General features: G+C 46.6%; 1 protein-coding gene across 8 annotated transcripts in view; it reads right to left on the bottom strand.

Moving 5' to 3' along the window:
* Nucleotides 1-20,463, bottom strand: part of LOC147625090 (histone-lysine N-methyltransferase) — a 100,116-nt gene that overhangs the window by 44,392 nt on the left and 35,261 nt on the right. For all 8 annotated transcript variants that reach the window (XM_086818353.1, XM_086818350.1, XM_086818351.1 and 5 more), the window contains exon 2: nt 12,961-13,022. In XM_086818353.1, coding sequence (XP_086674479.1) covers nt 12,961-13,022 — 62 coding nt within the window. The remainder of the gene's footprint in view (nt 1-12,960; nt 13,023-20,463) is intronic.

Raw genomic sequence — 20,463 nt, forward strand, 5'->3', positions numbered from 1 at the left:
ACAATCAGCCAGCTTCACAGTCAACCGACCAGCACTTGGGAGCATATAAATAGGTTTGCTTTTGCACCATTCCATCATTCATATCATTATTCAGCCAACAAGCCATCAACGCTTGGAGCCTTCAGCCCAAGGAGCATAAGCGATTGGGGCATTCAGCATATCAGCCCTCAGCGTTTCATCCATCAGCACCTAGGAGCATCAATGCATGAGCCTTCAGCCTTCATTCATCAAAACGCAGCATCTACAGCATTCAGCCCTTCAGGACACCTTGTGTTTTCAACATACCTATCTTCATTTGCAACCTTCCCTCATTCCATTGGGAAGAGTGCATAGGCTCAAGATTGGTCATCATTGGTGCTTCTACAGCCGTGTACAGTTCAGCCCGACTCTTGGTCCTCAGAGATCTTGCGTTTGGCTTATCATCAGTCCACAATCAGTCTCTTCAAAGTAATAAAGCAAATACTAGTCCGATAACGGGATAGGGGGCCCTTCAATGGGTAATTCGGGACCCCATATGGTGTACAGTTTCTATCTCTCTCTCTCTCTCTCTCTCTCTCTCTCTCTCTCTCTCTCTTAAAGTTTGAAGTCATAAAAGTGGATTGCTAAACTCGCGAAACTTAGGATACAGAAGGCGGTGTGAGAATTTGTGTGACAGGATTCTTAATTACGAATATTTCCGCTGCATGTTACATTAGACTCCAGATTAACTCCGAAATACCTGACAATAATCACGCTACAACCATCGTAGGTGGACGCACCCCTTTAGGGATCACAAAATTCATTGCATGTTATATCACAATAATCGTGATATTTTTTTTACGACTATTTATGACAATTTGTTTTTTTTCAATGCATAATTACAATGATAATAGCGACCATTAATACGATGCTCTGTTTATATATATATACTTTTGGGCTGAATGGTACGTGGTATGATTGTATCCTATTCCATTATGCCCAAGTATGTTATTCACATAAAGACATCAAACACCACATTACAAGCTCATGAAACAAAAAGGTAAGCCAAGCTCCAACTTAAGGGGGGCATAAAGCCAAGATTTACAATAGAAATCCTCGATCTAAGAGATAACCATGAGTTCCATAAGTCCAATGCATCCCGATTCCCAAATATAGGGAGCCAAAAACATAATGCATCCCAATGAAGGGAGCCACAGACAATGTTTCCCAGAAACCATCTCAAGGCAAACAACAACACGGTATTCTCCTTGTACAGGCATCCAAGGGTTAGTGAACATCAAAAGCAAAGCACCAACTTTGCAAACTCTAAGTAAACTTAGCTTTTGTTTTCCAAGTTCGATCCTGTGACGTGAGGGTTATGAACCCACCATGCCAGTCAAAAGATATTTCTCCATATCGGTTGCCTTTGAGATTGATAATAAGATCCATAAATCAGGCACAAATAGCCGATTCCATATAGAAGAGAATACATGCAATAAAGCTAATTCCAAGATTCTAAATAGATTCTAAGAATCCATAAATCAGATTGTCTTTTGCACATGCCTTAATGCATGACATGGATAGGCTGGGTGTATTTAACTACACTAATAGCCAATGTTTCTATCCCAATAGGATCGTCTTCACACAAGAGTGTGAAAAAGCCATCAATGTAACTTCCAGGGTTTCGCAAAACACGACCATTAATGCAAATAAGCATTGAAATTGGCCACAGCCTTTAACATACGCCACTTAATCATAGTTGTTTCCGTATGTCGATATGTCGAACGACGTCATATCGTACGGTCTCGTACGGAATGGTCTTGTTTTTGCTTGTCTATGGCTGTTTGAGCTTCCCCTTTACTATGATGCTTCCCTCCTTTTTAAAATACTCCATATCTCGAAATTGGAAATACCTAACTTCATAAGTAATTTTTTTAACACCATATTTTATCATACGATAAGAAAAAAAAATTATATCATACCTTATTTTCCCGTACGGTATCGTATCGTACGAATCGTACGGTATCATACCTCACAACTATGCACTTAATCCACAAAGCTATAAAAGAGAGACGTGCACAACTCACACCGCACAGAGGGTAGAATGGGCCGAACCCCCACCACCTTTGTTTATTTTATTGCCCAAGGAGAAAATATCATGTACAAGCTAAGAGGGCCTTACTCTCCCCATGAGAGATGCCGGATTATCCATATACAAAGGCCATAACACAGCCCAATACAAGACAACCATAAAATTCAGCTAGTACACAGGTTGTAGAAATGTCAAGCCAACAATATAATCCATATACCTCCGTGTGGGTATGATTCTTCCCCAAAAACCACGGGTCTTCATGCAATAGAGCTGGCATAGCAAGTACAACTCTCCATTCAGCCGGTACAGCAATAACATGGACTGGTACAACAGGTACAAAATCTAAAACAGCAGGTACAGCCCTCCATTGAGTCGGTAGAGCTAGTACATGGGCTGGTACAACAGGTACAGAATCTAAAACAACAAGTACACAGGTTGGTGCAGCCGGTATAGTGGCTGGTACAGTAGACTGTAGGTACAGCCGGTATAGGGGCTGGTACAACAAGTACAATGGCTTTTGTAGAGGGGAGTGAAATAGTGTAGACTCTCCAGAGAGTGATGTAGACAAGAAGGTGAGCAGCCAACATTGTAGAAGAGAGCCTGCAACAAGAGAAAGCCTCCTCTCAATGAAGAGAGAGGAGGCTCCAATTTATAGATATGGGGCTCTCATGAGCTAGAATGGAAAAGAGAAGGCTACACTGACAAGTGGACAACTGAGGTGACAAGTGTGAGGCCACTTGTCTCACTTTGATCCACTTTCTTGCCACATGTCCCAATCATAGTAACATGAAACGTTTCGTCATTTCATTGGTTTCGTTTCGTCTGTTTTGGACAAAACGCAAAGGTTTCAAAATGACACTTCTTATATACGCATACCAAATTTATAACATAGCCAACAGAAAGATGAAGATGCATTTTTTGGGACTAGTGGGTATGAAATTCATGATTTTGGGAGTAGGTTTTTTGGTATTTTCAAAATTTGGGCAAGAAAAGGAGAGAAAGAGAGGAGGAAAGAAACAAGTTGGAAGGGAATAGGGAGGTGAGAAGAAAAGGAGAGAAAGTTGGAAGATAAGAAAAGGAGAGAAAGAGGAGGAGGAAAGAGAAGGAGGAAAGAAACAAGTTGGAAGGGAATAGGGAGGTGAGAAGAAAAGGAGAGAAAGTTGGAAGATAAGAAAAGGAGAGAAAGAGGAGGAGGGAAGAGGAGGAGGGAAGAGGAGGGGTGGACCATGGAGAATAAGAGAGAGAGAGAGGAAGAGGAGGCCGGGAGGAGAAGAAGTGAAGGAGCGAAAAGGAGGAGTGGACAAGGAGAAGATGCGGAGCAATGGGTTGCGGCCGAGAAGAAGCGTCGGATGCATGAAGTGACAAATGCGCAACAAACAGAGACGGAAATGACGACAGAAATTGCATTTGCAAAAAAAAAAAAAAAAAAAAAAAAACCTTTCGCCCGTTTTTTTTACCTCACGTTACATTTGGGCGAAACATAGTTTCGATGGGTAGGTTTCATTTTGTTTCGAAACGTTTCATGCCAGAAACGTTTCGTGCCGTTTCGAGAGGGCAAAACGGGTTTTTATGTTACTATGGTCCCAATTCAAGAGATGGTTCTCCTCATAAACTTCACCTCTAAAAAATATCCCAGTTGGTAGACCTTCTGCGAAATGTGCTTTGACATGTCCCCCCATTTGCTTAGCTTACAGATGTAATGACGCAAACAAAATTTCCATCAGGGTTGTCCAAAAATAGTAGCCCTCCTAGATTTTAGGAGTCTGATCCTGTGTAATTCCACGATAATCCCCCATTCCCAAAGCTTGTACTTTCCAAATATTTATGCGTCTAACTTTCATACTGGGAAATGTCCAGGTTGGTGACACCCCCCTATCCTCTCAGGTGATGGATGCACATGAGCGGATCTGGCGGTGGGTGGTCCCCCCCGCTCTCCGGACTTTTGTGTTGACACCCTTTACCTCAAAGGAGCTTGTGGAGGTTCTGCTAGCACTCCCCAGGGGCAAATGCCCTAGAGAGGATGGGATTCCTGTTTCCGTATTCCTCGTCATTGGGATCTCATGGAAGGCGGCTTCAAAGCTGCCTTTAATGAGATTATGACCACAGGCTCCATGCCGGAGAGGCTGCCACACGGATTGATTCATTTGATTCCCAAGGATGGTGGTGACAGATTGGAGATTTGGCAGTGAAGACCCATCACCCTTCTAGGGACCGCATACAAAGTCTTAGCCAAATCCATCAGCCAGCAACTGCATCCTTTCCTTCTCGATTTGATTCATCGCACACAGACAAGTTTTGTTCAAGATCAAAGCATTTTGGACAACATCTTCACTTTTTGGGAGGCAACCGCTTTGGCCAGGTTGAGGCAACAGGATTTGATAGTTCTCTGGATTTTGAGAAAGCCTATGACAGGGTGGACTGGGGCTTTTTGGAGGGGATGATGTGCTGGATGGGATTCCCATAGGAGTGGGTTCGAGGCGTTTCTGGACTCTGCTCGGCTTCACACAGCCAAGTTCTCATTCAGGGGCCAGAGGTGACAAACTTCCACTTTCACGCGTACTCCGATAGGGCTGCCCAATGGCACCTTTCTTTTCTTGTTTGTTGCCGAGGTCATGAGCGGTTTTCTCTCTGCACAAGAGACACGGCTATAGGGGACTGCGTATTCCCATCCGCTTGCAAGAGCAACTTCTTGACTCATAGTTCGTCGATGACATAGCAGCATACTTATCCGGAGACAAGGGGAATCTCTAGAGATTCGCTGATGGGATTGAGATCTTTTGGTATGCATCCAGTGCGTAGATCAACTCGCACAAGTCATGTGGATTTTGGACTGGTTCATCGCCCGCCCCCACTTGGAGGCCAGTTGAGGCTTTTCAGTGGATCGTGAGCGGCACTCCAGTTTGTTATCTTGGATGCCAGGTTGGTATCAATATTTCCACGGAGAAGCAGTTAGCCCCTCTTCTTCTGAGCATTCAGAAGAAGTTGCTATACTAGAGTTCAGCCAAGTTCTTCTCGCCACTATGTGGTACATCACCTCTTGCTTGGCCTTTTCCCGGGCTTGCATTGGTCAAGTTTAGTGGTTGGTCCCAACTTTCTTTGGACTAGTAGCAATGGGCAGCACGGGCCAAGGTAACCTGCAGCGTGATCATTCAGCCTTGATATAGGGGGCCCTGAGCATCATCGACCCCTCCATTCAAAGCCGTGCCCTTTTGGGCAAGTTGATAGCTCGTAGACTTCTTCCGCGTGGCAAGCCCTGGAAGCATTTTCTCCTAGCCCCCGATCTCCACCCGCACCCCCGTTTTGCGAGGTCCTTGGCCCCAAAGTACAAGATGGATCTTCACGGAGATGTGGACTCGTGGCTTTAGCCCTGCATTTGAGGACAGATTTGAAGCCAGCCTCATGCAAGCTTGGGATCACCTCAGGATGGCCCTTCAGTAGTTCACTCCAGTTTCATCAGAGAAGCACCTCCGTCAACCCTTGATATAGAACCAACTGGTCCGTTTACCCAATGGTCATATCTTGGGGGGCCGTCCACACATATCGTGGGGATCTTTGAGTATAGGCCCAGCTTGGTTACTCGGAGTGGACATGGCATGATCCCTCTGATAGAAAGGAGGCTCCTGGCACCCCTTTCTTCGCTTACACTGCACGGCTAGGCCACAGGATTCAGATGCCCTTGATCGAGGGTACTCCAGTAGCACTGGGGCACTCGCAATCTCAAGGCCTCCCTCAGTTTCTCTCAAATTTTTGGAAAAGGCTGTGGGACAGTTTTCAGCCGCAAAAGATCACTCTCTTTCTCTGGCAGTTGGCACATCGGAGCCTAGCCATTGGCACTTGGCTGGCCATCGGAGGCAAGCCAACAGTTTGTTCAAGATGTGGCCATCTTCAAGAGTCCCAGCTCGCCACAATGGTTACAAGTCTGGTCCGCCTTCAAGGCGTCACGATCCAAGCTCCTGCTCAGAAGACTTCTCTTGTGAACCCTTTGTCCTTGTTGCGGCCTTTCGACCGCCGGCCAGTCCAGGCCTTAGAACCTCCGCCCTATGGAGGGTTCGTAAAACGCTCTTCCTGGACCAAAACCATAGGCACAAGCTCCTCCCATGTGATGGTGCTGAGCCTCCCACTGGTGATCAAAGAGGAGTAGAAAGCTGAATACTGAGAGGTCAGATGAGACACCAAAGTGATGGCCATGTCCTCTGAAGATATCTCCTTCCCAGCTTGAAGAACCTCCTACTAAAGAGCCTGGAGTTTGTTGATGTGCTCCCACATCGTCGAAGACTTTGCAGGATTCATCACTCGCATCTGCACATCCAAGGAAATCCGCTTCATGGGTGATACCATGTTATACAGAGAAGCCAAGTGCTGCCAAATCCCTCTGGCCAGCGTCATGTGTTTGATATGATTAATCACCTAGGGTGTGCAATTAAGGAAGATGAAAGAACGCACACGGGCATTGACACGATCCCATAACTGTGCTTGAGCCTCCCGTTCGTTCCTAGTAGAGGGTAAAAGCTTCCCGTCCTCCAACTCTGGCCGTGGAACACCAACCACAATGAAATCAACCAAGTCATAAGACTTGAAGACAGACTCCATCATTACCTTCCAGATGCCATAGTTGGTCATGTCCAACTGTCGATCCACCGGGAATGTGGGGAGAGTGGGATCTTCACATGCTTCTCAGCCATCTCAAGCAAATCTGCCATCTCAAGGGTTCACAAGGTCTTCTGGAAGGGAGGCTGGTTGGGAAAAAAATGAAGAAGAGGCTGCAAACACTATGCAAGGTGGCTGTCCAACAGTGATTTCCGCCTTCTACCCAATCTCCAAGTCCCGAACAGCCCAATAAATCTCCAATCAGCACCAACAAACACCAAACCCTCAAGCTCCCACTGTCTCCAAGCTTCAAGCCACCTGGGGCTCTGATACCATGTCGGAATGCACAGCAAAAAATGAGACAACTGCTGTGAGAAAGAAAACGCAGAAGTGTAGAGAGAGAGAAGCTGTATAAACTCTGCTATATACACAAGATCTGGTACAAAAAATGAGTGTGGGGGCAAGGGTGGTCGGCCAGCCCAAAAACAGCCAACAGGCTAACTGCATGTCCACGACTGGGTGGGAGCCAGTCGCCCAGCACAAGTATAGTCGGCCAAGACAGAATGAGTCGGTCAGCAAAAGAGGGCCCCCACGACCAAAAACAAGGAAAAAAGACATGGAAAAATGGGGAAATGGAGAGAACTCATGGGCGGGCACACCCACAACAGAGGCCCTCACTGAGTAATATGGTACAGACAGGAGATGACTGCTAACAATTCCATCACTCTTCTGATAACTCCACCTATCATCGAGAGAAGGAGCAGATATCCTTCCTAAGGCCAGGAAAGCAAAATGTAACGGGAGAGCCTAAGACACCAGCAGCCAAGGGGTCCAGCCAAGGGATTGGATGCTGGGTCGAAGCCGTGCTGCCACCTCAACTCAACCTGGTAGTATCCACGCCCCAGAGGATGAATATCAGTGATCTTTCCAAGCTCACTGATGTGGCTAGCCTTCAAAAGATCCTGAGCTGTCCACGCACCGAGTGGCTCTATCAACTAGCTTACAGACCAAAGTGGAGGCCTCAAGGGAGGCGACTGTCACTTGTGAGGAGCTGGAGGCCCGCTTAAAAAAAGATAGGCAAGGAGAGGCCGCCTCAGTTGGGGTTGTTGGAGCGTCTGCCATGGTGTCCACCTGAAGGAAAAGACCAAAGGCAGCGACACCATGCCACAAAAGGAAACAAGCCCTTGCCTTCACAAGAGGTGTGCGAACCGGGGGAGAGGAGATGGTGCAAGAGATGCAAATCACGAGGAGGGTTGGACAAAACGAGAGACCAAGGCGGGGGCAGCACAGGGTCAAGGTGTGAAAGGGAGGAAGAGGCGGCGGAAGGAAGAAACGAAGGGGGGGGGGGCGCTGAAAGAAGCACCAAAGGCAGGGGTGCTGATGGAGGCGGATGGTGAGGCTCAAGCGGCGGCGGGGGAGGGTTGGCAAGAGCAGACGGGGGGCACAGGCTGAAGCAAGGGGATGGGGAAGGGGGCGCACGAACACAGGCAAAGAGGGGGGGTCTCCAGCCCAGGGGCGAAGTTTTGATCGGTGACAAATCTTACCAAGACACATTTGCGTGTCAAGAGAGCTTGAAATTCCCTAAATAATCTTGATGCCATCATGGCGATCTAAGCTTGCAATAAGGTTTAACAATTATTCTCAGAGAAGCACAACCTCCTTTTTCTAGGCTAAATTCCCTGTGAGCATTCAATCCCCTAGGGTTTGAACTTTTTTCTTTTGCTAATGGACTAGAAGGACAAAATTTGATTTCTGATCCAAAGCAATGAGATCAAAATATGTACGTTTAGGGTTCTAAGAGGTTTATACCATGGTGCTTTCATGTTGTGAGTTCTATAACATTCAATAAAGAAAAATATAAAAAGCTTCTCTTTTAACTTTTGCTTCTCTCCCTCTCTCTCCTTCACCAAAGCATGGAGAGCCGGGAAAGACTCAACACGCAAGCGAGCCCTCATCCTACAGTTTGCAGGAGAGACCGAGAGGGTCACCTTCATGAGGAAGAGGGTCATACTCCGAGGTTTAGAGGGAGCTCCTATTTTCTTGGATGATGATCTCACGAGGATGCAGCTTGAGCATAGGAGAGCTTGCATGCCACGAGTCTTACACGCGAGGAGAGAAGGCAAGAAGGCCTTCTATCGAGATGGTCGGGTCATCATTGATGGCCGGCCCATGGATTAGCGGTTTGGGGCCTATGGGACACAGACCAGGCCACTGACAGAGATACACATGGCAGTATGGAACTGTAATGGTTCACTATGGGTGCAGCCTGGACGACTGGAGCATGTTATGGTGGGGAGAGACATCATACTTCTGACAAAGATACATCAGAGCCCAGAGAGAGGGCTACCTCGAGTAGAGGGATTCCAGTGGGAGTCAGCATACAAGAGGACCACACACCAGGGTACCTCGAGAGGGTCGGGGGGAGTAGCAGTTCTATTCAGACGGGAGCTACAGGGGAGACTGAGAGTGGTAGCACAGGATCCAGAGGCCAGATACATGTGGATCACCTTACAGCTCTCACAAGACAGGGTTATATACATAAGCCCTATGTTACTTTCCTCCATCAGGATCCTCCTATGTCATTACAGAGGACATGCCACAGGAGGAGAAGGCAGGAGCCTCCCCATACACTTGTCTCAGAGGAGATTATGCATTATTCTACACTAGGGGAAGTATTTCTTACGGGCGACTTCAATGCCCACACACAGAGCAGACAGTGTCAGGTGTATGACTATGATGACATGGAGATCCTCCATCCTGTGGATCCAGAGGAGATAGGGGCTAGTCGGGCATCAGAGGACACTGGACCAGACAGAGGACATTATGGGGACCACTTACTAGAGTTGGGAGCCAGGCATCGTCTCGTTATTTATAACGGGATGCTCCAGTGGGGCCGGGATCAGGAGGGCTAACATGCTTCCCACATGGGGGTCATACACGGACCGGAGGCACGGTGGTAGACTACATTATGGGGTCTTTGGAGGCATCACAGCTTGTCACCTCATTCTCCATTCCACCTCGTCCTATTGGGACAGATCATACATACTTGGCATTTTCACTAGCCGGATCACCAGTATCACCAGCCCCCCACATACCGACTCCACACACTACCATCTACTTCACACATGACATGGCAGACATATGAGTAGAGGATGGGCTCCTACTCATGGATCCCCTGGCACCTATGGATACCATTACAGCCCAGCTGGCATCACTCCTACACATGGCTTCCTACTCATGGATCCCCTGGCACCTATGGATACCATTACAGCCCAGCTGGCATCACTCCTACACATGGCTGCATTACAGAGCTTCCCACATCGTGTCCACTCAGGAGAACCTACGAGATCTGGGACTATGCCCCAGAACAGATGGTATGATGACGAGTGCAGAGCCCTATACTAACGGCTCCGCATACAGAGAGCCTTGGGAGCCATCACAGAGTAGGAGTCGAGGAGAGAGATGAGGAGACTTACTCGCCGCAAAAGGCGGGCCTTCGCAGAGCTACAGGAGCTAGAGATCTTTCATTTCTTCATGAGTAGAGATAGCCCTATCTCATGGCAGCACTTCATAGAGCCCCGGACACCGACACCTATTGCAGACCCACAGACATGGCACACATATGCAAAGGGCCTATACCACGCCCCACAGCAGCCACCTATACCTCAGCCACATGAGCCTCGACCTACCACAGCTAGCTTCTTTACCCACTCGTCGATGGTAAAGGAAGCTATCCGCCGCCTACAGCATGGACGGGCCGCCGACCATATGGGCCTGCAGGGTGAGCATCTCATATATGCAGTAGATTCTTTGGCTCCATTTTAACAGGGCACTAGCAGAGGGTTTGCCTGCGGAGTGGACGATGCACACCATTGTGCCGATTCACAAAACAGGGGATATGCTCGATCCGAGCAACTACAGGACGGTTATGGTTGGCCACGTGTTGGCCAAACTCTATGGTGCAGTGTTGGAGCAAGAGCTTAGCTTATATGCTGAGCGAGCAGGTTTACGCTCATCAAGGCAGGCAGGCTTCAGGAGAGCTTTCTCTACCACTGACCATGTATTCACTTTGAGATGTATGATTGATCAGGCCAGAGTGAGGAAGAGAAAGCTCTATTGCTGCTTTGTGGATGTCCGCAAGGCATTTGACACAGTACCACGAGAGAGGCTCTTTCAGCGCCTGCAGTCTCTTGGCATACCAGCAGATATGACATGGGGCATCTATGCATTATATGGGCAGATTTTTGGGCGAGTCAGATGTCCAGGAGGTATGTCCGAGACTATTGCTAGCACCATTGGTGTGAAGCAAGGATGCCCACTTTCCCCCACGCTATTTGGGTTATACATTGATGAGGTGGTTGACTTCATTACACGGGGAGGCGGAGATGGAGTTGATTTAGCAGGTACCTCATTACATATTATGCTTTATGCTGATGATATTGTATTAGTGTCTGAGTCTCCAGGAGGTCTACAGCAGCATCTACATGCACTCCATGATTTCTGCACACAGAGGGGTCTTACTGTGAACCTTGGGAAAACCAAGGTTATGGTCTTTCATACATCGAGACAGGGCAGGAGTCAGCTGACATTCACTCTCGCAGGACGCCAGGTGGAGGTGGTGACATCATACGTGTACCTAGAAGTTACCTACTCTGCAGCAGCCACACGCTTCACCATGGGTTCAGCAGCAAGCGCTAGATTGACACGGGGATATGCAGGATTCGCTATGCTAGAGAGACAGTGCCACCAGGTGCATTTTCAGGAGCCCCGGACGAAGGGGTGGCTATTTGACACATTAGTCACACCGGCACTGATGTATGGAGCAGCAGTATGGGCGCCAGGCCTTGTGATGGTAGAGGCCATATTCCATACTATATGCCTGCTAGACAGATTCAGAGAGATGCCACAGGACAGATTGTCATACAGAGCTTTTGAGGCATCTAGACAGCTGGGCCCTGGCTGAGGCAGGAGTCAGAGGATCATGGTATGCACAGGTCACACATTGGTTCTCACAGCATGGCCTAGACATGGATCATCTACCACCATTCCAGTATGACAGGGATGCACCACATATCCGTCTCTCTCAAAGTGAGAGGAACAGAGTATTGAGACAGGACCTATGGCAACTCTATACACGAGACATGGATATCGCCTACACAGCCTCTTCCACCGAAGATGCTATACTACAGAGATCACTTCATGAGTATCACTGATGATGGATTTATAGAGAGGCCTAGATACATGGAGGGCTTTTTACCACACGGCTCCCGAGTGGCTATTGGTCAGCTTAGAGTTTCATCACATCGATTGGAGATCGAGACTGGCAGAGCAGCACGGATCCCCCGAGAGGAGAGGGTATGCAGATTGTGCAGAGAGGAGGTGGAGAGTGAAGAGCATTATGTATGCAGATGCAGAGCATATACAGCCATCACAGAGAGATATCCCATTTTATTCAGAGAGCCACATTCCCTACGCCAAATCTTTGAGGCAGCAGACCAGCGCATACTGGGGAGATTCATTCTAGACATACAGCATCACAGAGCGACATCATTACAAGCTCAGACAGCTCCAGAGAGGGGACGACAGACACAGATTACTACATTTTTTCAGAGATCCATCCCACTCCCAGCCCCTACACGGCAGGGAATTACTCTCCAGAGAGCAAAGACACTCAGAGCCCGCAGGAGACAGAGGACACCTGGCTTTCGGACACCACGCCTATACCAAAGAGAGATGACAGACATCAGAGCTCAGTTTCAGAGAGAGGGTGCGGAGCGACTGGCTCACTTCAGAGCAGACCCAGGCATGTTCTTCAGGGAGCTGTGGACACCCCCTTCATTGATGTATACCATTTTATACCCCCCGTATGGTACAGGATGGAGCTAGCTAGGTTGCATATCATGATTGTATACTCCATGCATATAGCTTTGCATTCTCCTAGTAGTAGAGCTCAATCCCCTCCCCCACTCATTGTACTTATTGCACACCCAGATTCAGCTTTTTAGTTCAGTACTTTTTCATTTTGTTGGGATGACAGAGGATACCCCATACAGGTACACCGATTTGTCTCATAGGCCAAGTTCGGTCTTTTGGAAGACGTTAATAAAATCTTTCTTTCTCTCTCTCTCTCTCTCTCTCTCTCTCTCTCTCTCTCTCTCTCTCTCTCCCCATTTGTCACTAAAATTCTTACACCGGTGCTTTGAATGTGTCTTTTCATGTTAAACTAGCAATTTAGATAGAAGTTTCAAAAACATATGTGCCTTGTTAATCAGCCTTACAACATCAATCACTGCAATATTGAGTAAGAAAGTTAAGATTTGCACCCGCCATGTAAAGCTTTGTCTCAAATGGCTGACTTCTAATGACTGTACAATCTTTTCCTGTTCTACAGCACCCAAAAAAAACAGCAAACCAAGTCAAGATGCACACATACGGCGCAAATAAACCAACATCAAAGGAAGATAAAACCGCATCACACAAGCGCGAGCATGCATGCACACGCATGCATATGCACACACACATAATTAAACTCAAAAATGTCAAGATTCACATATAGAAAAGGCAGCAACTCAATGTTGAAGCTCCTGGAGTATATGAAGCTTGAAGCTAGTGCAGAGCAACTCAGTCAGCATTTGAAGTAGAGATTGAACACCATAAATGATCCTAAAAGTTTGATGATGTTGAGCCTCATCATATTCACATCATACCTACATCCCACATAGTCAGCCAAATGGCTCCAGTGCTGCAAAGAAAATATGTGATCTCCATCCTAGAGAAGGCCTTACCAGTTGTCGTCATAAATGCACTTCCTCACTAGCATAGCTGTGACTGTGATATGCCAGCGAATCTGCTGAGGCGCCAGGCCAACTTCCCTTTTTCTCATCAAGATTTTTGTTTGTAGATAAAGGAAATGTTTGCCTGCATTACTCCTGATGTTCCAGGCATCAGCCACAACAGGAATATGCAAGTGTTGTAGTGATTAAGACATTATACCTGATTGATGAAGGTATAGAAGCCAAAGTGACTAAGGTGGACATCTTCAAGGCCTTGGTTTTCAACAAAAGTACCTGCAGATTTGGAGGAGAAGAAAAGACTTGCTTATCTGTTGCCAGCCTAATATTGCACAGATAGCATGGTGAGGTGTCTGTTTTCAGATTTCAGCCAAGCTTTGGAATTGCACCTTGTAGGTATAGCAAATACTTCACCACAAGGGGTGGACCATTGGGACCCGGCGGGTGGAGCACCCCCAATGACAGTCACTCTTTCCAAAATGTAAGGCTTCAGGTATTCTTCACATTGTAGACAACTGTCTTCTTCAGCTACCTCATGTTGCATTTGCCTTTTTGGCTTCTTATTAATGCACAGAGGTTGTTCTCCATGGATCTGCTCTCAAGGTATAATTTGTAGCATTAGGAAACTTGGGAAGGTATAAATGAAACCGATCCCGTCAAGTGGGAAAGACTCAATTGGACACCTACACGTTTAATAGCACAACTTTAAAACCACAAATATGAAAGGGACAACTTAAAACAACTTGAAATTTAAATGAACAGAAATGGAAAGATGGACACCAGCACTGGGGCCGGAACGGGCCGACCCCCCCCTCAATATATGATATATTTATTGGGAGTATTTAAAGAATACAATGCTCCATGGGTTCTGAGAACCAGATAATGTCCATGTACATATGAAAACAGTACTAAACAAAATAGCTCGAATTTCGATGTAGAAAAACTCGGAGCAGAACGACCACTAGTGTGGTCCAATCACTACGGTCCTGTGCTTTCACTGGACTCCGCGGAGAGCACCACACTGGTGTTCCGAGACCACGCACAGACAGGCGCTCTCGTACTAACGCCTGGCTCTCCCGATCTCAGCACCTTTGGACCGAGGTTCGCCCATATAGCTTGGACAACCCGGCACCGAACGGGTGTAGGCCGAGCAGGACGACTCTTTTACCAGATTTAAACATTAAATGCTTTACTCAAATCTGAAAATCACTTACTTGTAATTGGTTGATAAAAGACCAAAACTTGCGGAATGATGAAGTCTTCCAGGTGATGAAGAAGCAGTTGCCTCGTGGTGAACTAACAAGACAAGCACCACCACGAAGGGTACAGCCACCTGCTGTGAGAGAAGAAGTGCACAATCACTTGCAGCCTGCTGGACAGTAAGAGCAACCACCGTTTGCCGGGGTGATGAGTGTGACAGTATGGTCAAGAGGCATCTGGCTGCAACCTGTGCCGACTGACGTGCAGGGTGATCAGCCGCCAGCTGAAGAACTAGTGTAGCCAGCCGAGGGATTGCAGAAGCGCAGGTTGTTGGAGAAGATATTGGCAGCGCACAGCTTGCAAGAGATGGTACAGGCTGCTTGCAAAGTCACTTGCTGTGGGGGGGCAGCGCAGCTTGTTTTGGCTGCCTGTCACACGTACACAGAGCCGCCTTCAAGGTTGCCTGGCGAAGGAAAAGGCAGCCTGCTGGTGAATCAACGCAGCCACCTGTAGCAGAATTCAGTCGCCAGCAGAAGAGATGGGAAGAGTCGCCTGTAGAGGGGCAGTTGCAGCCAGCCTATGGAGGGGCAGCCGCCTCTTGTGCAGCTGTAGTATCCTGACTGCAGTATACAGCAGCCGGGTTATGACCAGAAGAAGAGATGGCCCCTCTTGAGAGCATGCGCCTGTTGCAAGTGTGGGAGAGCAGCCGTATAGCAGCAACACGGTGAACTCCAGCCGCCAGGAAGAGGCGATGGATGATCAACGCCAAGATGATGCGATGCTTTCTCACTTGAGAGAGAGAACTTTTTTAATAAAATTAATGTGGAGATAACCTTAGCTTGCATGTGGGGAATTAGTGGGGGTTGGTGACACCCACCCCCACACTCACTTAAAAGTGAGGCTCCCCACCTTGGCCCCAAAGTGGGTGCCCAAAGGGGGTGCCCACTTTTAAATAAGTGTGAATCCCCTAACCTTATAAATCAAAGGGTTAGAATTTTAAATATTAAAACAACATGTACCATATACTTACCACCTGTTCACATGCACTGAAACTCGTCAGAATACAGAGCACACTTCACGACTCACTGGCAGGCGTCCCCGCTCAGTAAGTAACACGTCAAGCAGGCAAACACACGAATACATGTCATGCGAAAACAGTTTCAAGCATGCAAAATATGTGTGCATGTGCAAAAGTAACATGGACATATCTCCCGTTCATGGAACATGTACAAAATATCTGTCGGCACAAAACTGGCACGACATAAAAAAATATAAAATCCTGGTCTTCCTATGGAGTGACAGTCCCATAGGTAAGACACAGTTCCAGGCACGAGTTTCCCTAGGTGTGACAGTCCCATAGGTAAAACACGGCACGAATACTGGCTCTTCCATGGCGTGACAGTCCCATGGATCGAACACAGTCCAGGTCATACACGGGTGGCACTGATCTGGCTCCCGTCCATACAACACCATCCTGCTAACACACGGGTGGCACCAGTCTGGCTCCCGTCCATGTCAGCAAAATACTGGCCTCTTCACATGAGACACTGGCCTGGCCTCAAGTGAACGAGACGCAAAAATGTGGGAATGGACCAAATGGTCGGCCAATTGGTGACATCCCCCCGGGCTTCTAAAGAGTTGACCTCAACTTAAAAGCCTCAAGATATGCCTGCAGCAATTGCGGATAATCTGCAAAATAATCCTCATTTACCCATTTGGCATCAATAGGCAAATAGTTTTTAAACTTCACAAGGTATCTCCTGGAAAGCTTTCCTGCAGGTAGCTTTCTCTCCTTGTGAAAAACAATCTGTTCTGGCTGGAGGATCTCCTCAAGCTCTTCAATTTCTGGCGGATCTTCTGTGACAGGCTCATCAGGATCTGGCCCCACATATTTCCGAAATAGACTCACATGAAAAGCATTGTGAATCTTCCAATGACTAGGTAAAGCAAGCCTGTATGACACTTCATTGATCTTGTGAATCACCTTGAAGGGTCCATAATAGCGAGGAGAAAGCTTAGGATATGATCCTTCTCGTCCTGGCCTCTTCCGAAGCCTAGCCTTCTCAAATTTCAGCAATACCCAATCACCTTCTTTGACTTCCATGTCCCTGCTTATCAGCAGCCATTTTATGCTTATCCTGAGATCTTGCAATGGCTGTCCGCACTTGACCAAAGGCAACATCCAAGTCACGAACATATTCATCAGCTGCAAAAATCTCATCCTTGGTACGAAGGATGGGTGGCAAGACCACTCTGCCATAAACAACCTCAAATGGAGCCTTTCCTGTGGAAGCATGGATTGTATTGTTGTAGGCAAACTCAACAAGTGGAAGATACTTCTCCCATGCACTCTTTTGATCTGCCACATAACACTTCAATAAATCCAACACAGCTGAATTCGCAGCTTCACTTTGGCCATCCGTTTGGGGATGATAAGCTGATGAAAACTCAAGCTTAGTACCCATGTTATCAAACAAAGCCCTCCAAAATAGGCTTGTAGTCCTGGGATCTCTATCCCCAACAATGGATTTAGGCATACCATGATGCTTGAAAATATTAGCAAGAAAAAGCTTTACCATATGATCAGCTTTAATGGTTTTCTTGACGGGCAAGAAGTGAGCTTGCTTGCTAAACCTGTCCACAATAGTCCAAATAGCATCATTCCCATGCTGGGATCTAGGCAAATCCATAATAATAGGCAATGGCTGAAGCAAACCTGGAGGCTTTTGCCTGTCGAATTTCACCTTTTGACAAGTAATACATTGACGCACATAAGCCTCAATGTCTTTACGCATGCTTGGCCAAAAGAAGTACCTCTGAATCATGCGAGTAGTAGGCATAATACCTCTATGACCAGCATAAGGTGGAGCATGACATTCGTCCATAACCTTTGGACGCAAATCCTTCACCACACATAGGCAATTATCCTTCATGAGATAACCCTCATTGATAACATAAGAGGCATGTGAATGACCAGCCATCAAATCAGTCCATATATGGCAAAAATCAGCATCCAAATGATACAAATCTCTCATAGCAGATAGATCTCCATGAGAGGCCACTGAGACTGCAGCAATATAAGGCCTCCTAGATAGTGCATCGGCCACTACATTTTTCTTTCCTGGAGTATGCACAATCTGAAAATGAAACATGGAAAGAAAATTTGCCATTCTCATTTGCTTCTCTGAAAGCTTGGTTTGAGATAAAAAGTATCTCAAGCTTTGATGATCTGTCTTGACCACAAATTCAGCCCCAAGAAGGTAGTGTTTCCAAATCTTTAAGGCGTGAATTACAGCCAAGAGCTCTTTCTCATAGATATCCATATGAAGCTCAGCATCATGCAAACGACGACTCTCGTATGCAACTGCATGCCCTTCTTGATTTAGGACAGCTCCTATGCAATCACCACAAGCATCACATTCAACCACGAATGGCTTGTGCAAGTCAGGAACAATCAATACTGGACCACATATGATTGCATGCTTGAGCTGCAAGAAAGCATCCTGTTCCTTTGAGGTCCATTTGAAAACAGTTTTCTTCTTCGTGAGATCATGTAGAGGAGTTGCAATCATAGCAAAATGCCTTATGAAACGCCTGTAGTACGAACATAATCCCAGAAAACTTCGTACTTGATGTACGTTTTGCAGTTCGGGCCAATTCCGAATAGTCTCTATCTTTGCAGGATCCATTGTAACTCCATTCTTGGATACAATATGTTCTTGATAATGAATCTCTGAAAGGAAAAACTCACTTTTCTTGGCATTGACGAAAAGTTTATGCTTCCGCAACTCTTCGAACACTGTGACCAAATGAGTTCTGTGTTCCTGCTCATTCTTGGAGAAAACCAAGATATCATCAAAGAAGACTCCTGTAAACTTGCGATGGGATCGGAATATCCTATCCATCATACGATTAAAAGTAGCAGGAGCATTGGTGAGACCAAAAGGCATGACCAAGAATTCATATAATCCGAAAGCTGTCCTGAATGCAGTCTTATGGACATCTTGCGGTACCACACGTATCTGGTGATAACCACTCTTCAAATCAAGTCTGCTAAAGCAAGCTGAACTATCAAGCTTATCCAAGATATCATCAATACGTGGAATAGGAAATCTGTTCTTGATGGTAAGCTTGTTCAAAGCTCTATAATCTACACACATACGGAATGATCCGTCCTTCTTTTGAACTAGAAGCACAGGAGAGCAGTAAGGTGAGGAACTGGGCTGAACCAAACCTTTCTCTAAAAGCTCATTAACCTGTTTCATAATTTCTTCTTGTTGTGCAGCACTCACTCGGTATGCGGGTTTGTTAGGTGGAGAACTACCTGGCACAAGATCTATGCAATGATCTTCGGGCCTTTGGGGAGGTAGTTCACCTGGCAATGAGTCAGCAAAACAGTCTTTGAATGCATTAAGAAAATTCAGCCTATCATTAGACATAGCATCCATATTTTGATGATTTGGCACAAGACTATCACGCACAAAAATCAAGTACGCTGAAAGACTCTTTTTCATTGCTTTATTAATTTGGATGTGTGATACAACTGGGATGGAATCCCCTTCTTTGCCAGCATCAATAAAGTGCATGCGGCCTTTATGCATAAAAGAAATCATATTGGACTTGTAGTCTTTGCGGGGCTCAAGCCTATAATGCCACGGCTTGCCCAACAATGCATCACATCCATTCAAAGGAGCAACTAAGAAATGCTCATTGTCAAGGTAGCCCTGTATATGAATACGCAACTTCCCAATCAAAGGGGTAACCTGCACCTCTTTACCAATGAATGCAGCTTCGGCTTCAATCTGAGGTCCCATGTTTTCAACCTCAATTCCCAATGCAGCTGCCATTTGCATAGAGATGAAATTGTCAGTTGCACAGTCATCAAACATGAAGAGTGCGGGCTGATCCTTAACTTGCCCCCATGCCTTGCAAACCATTCTCTCCTTAGCATCATGACCTGTATTACCTTGCACATCAGGAACTGCATGAACATTTGCTTTGGTATGCTTGTCCTCGTGCTTTGGTTTGCGATCTGGGCATTGCCGGAACATGTGGTCTTTGCTACCACAAGAAAAGCATTTTCCATCCTTAGCATATTGCTCTCTTTGCTCCAGGGTTAAGCCAAATTTGTTCTTTCTTGGGCCCTGTTCTTTATTTTCAGCTTTACCACCCTTGTAAGGCTCCCGGAAGTTCTTTTTAGGTGGCTGTCCGCCCTTTTGCTGATTTGGGACAGCCTTGTCCTTCGCCTTGGAACCTCCTTGATCTTGCTTGATCTTGAGCACCAATTGCTCAGTAGCAAGGGCAGAAGCTGTGAGTTGTTGCAACGTATGTTTTGGGTGCAATTCAATACCCGATCTATAAGCAGGTTGCAATCCAGAACGAAACTTCCTCTTTCTTTCCTCCTCAGAGATTAGCATGAAGGGAGTCACTTCCAGCAACACTTTCCAAAATTTATTCACATACTGTTGCACACTCTCATTATCTTTTTGTTCCAGCCTGTCCCACTTTTGAGTGAGAGTTTGCTCTGCATTGGGTGGCAGGAACTGAGCATAAAATCTGTCTTTGAATTCCTTCCAAGTAGAGATGGGATCCTTGGTGATCTTTTCGGTGATCCACCAATGGGCAGCAGTGCCTTTCAGAAACATGCTAGCATGGCGCACCTTCGACTTTTCTGTGAAATCCTCATCACTAAAGGCAATGTCGAACTGTGCCACAAACGCTAACACCTTAGAAGCATCATGTTCACCATGAAAGACATCAAATTTGACAGATTTATCACCTGCTTTGAACTCCTTGAGCTTCCTGGCATGAGGCTCATGGTCCTCTCTTTTTCTT

This window comes from Cibotium barometz, chromosome 24 (assembly GCF_041138505.1).
Source record: "Cibotium barometz isolate CiBa-2024 chromosome 24, ASM4113850v1, whole genome shotgun sequence".
Lineage (NCBI taxonomy): Eukaryota > Viridiplantae > Streptophyta > Polypodiopsida > Cyatheales > Cibotiaceae > Cibotium > Cibotium barometz.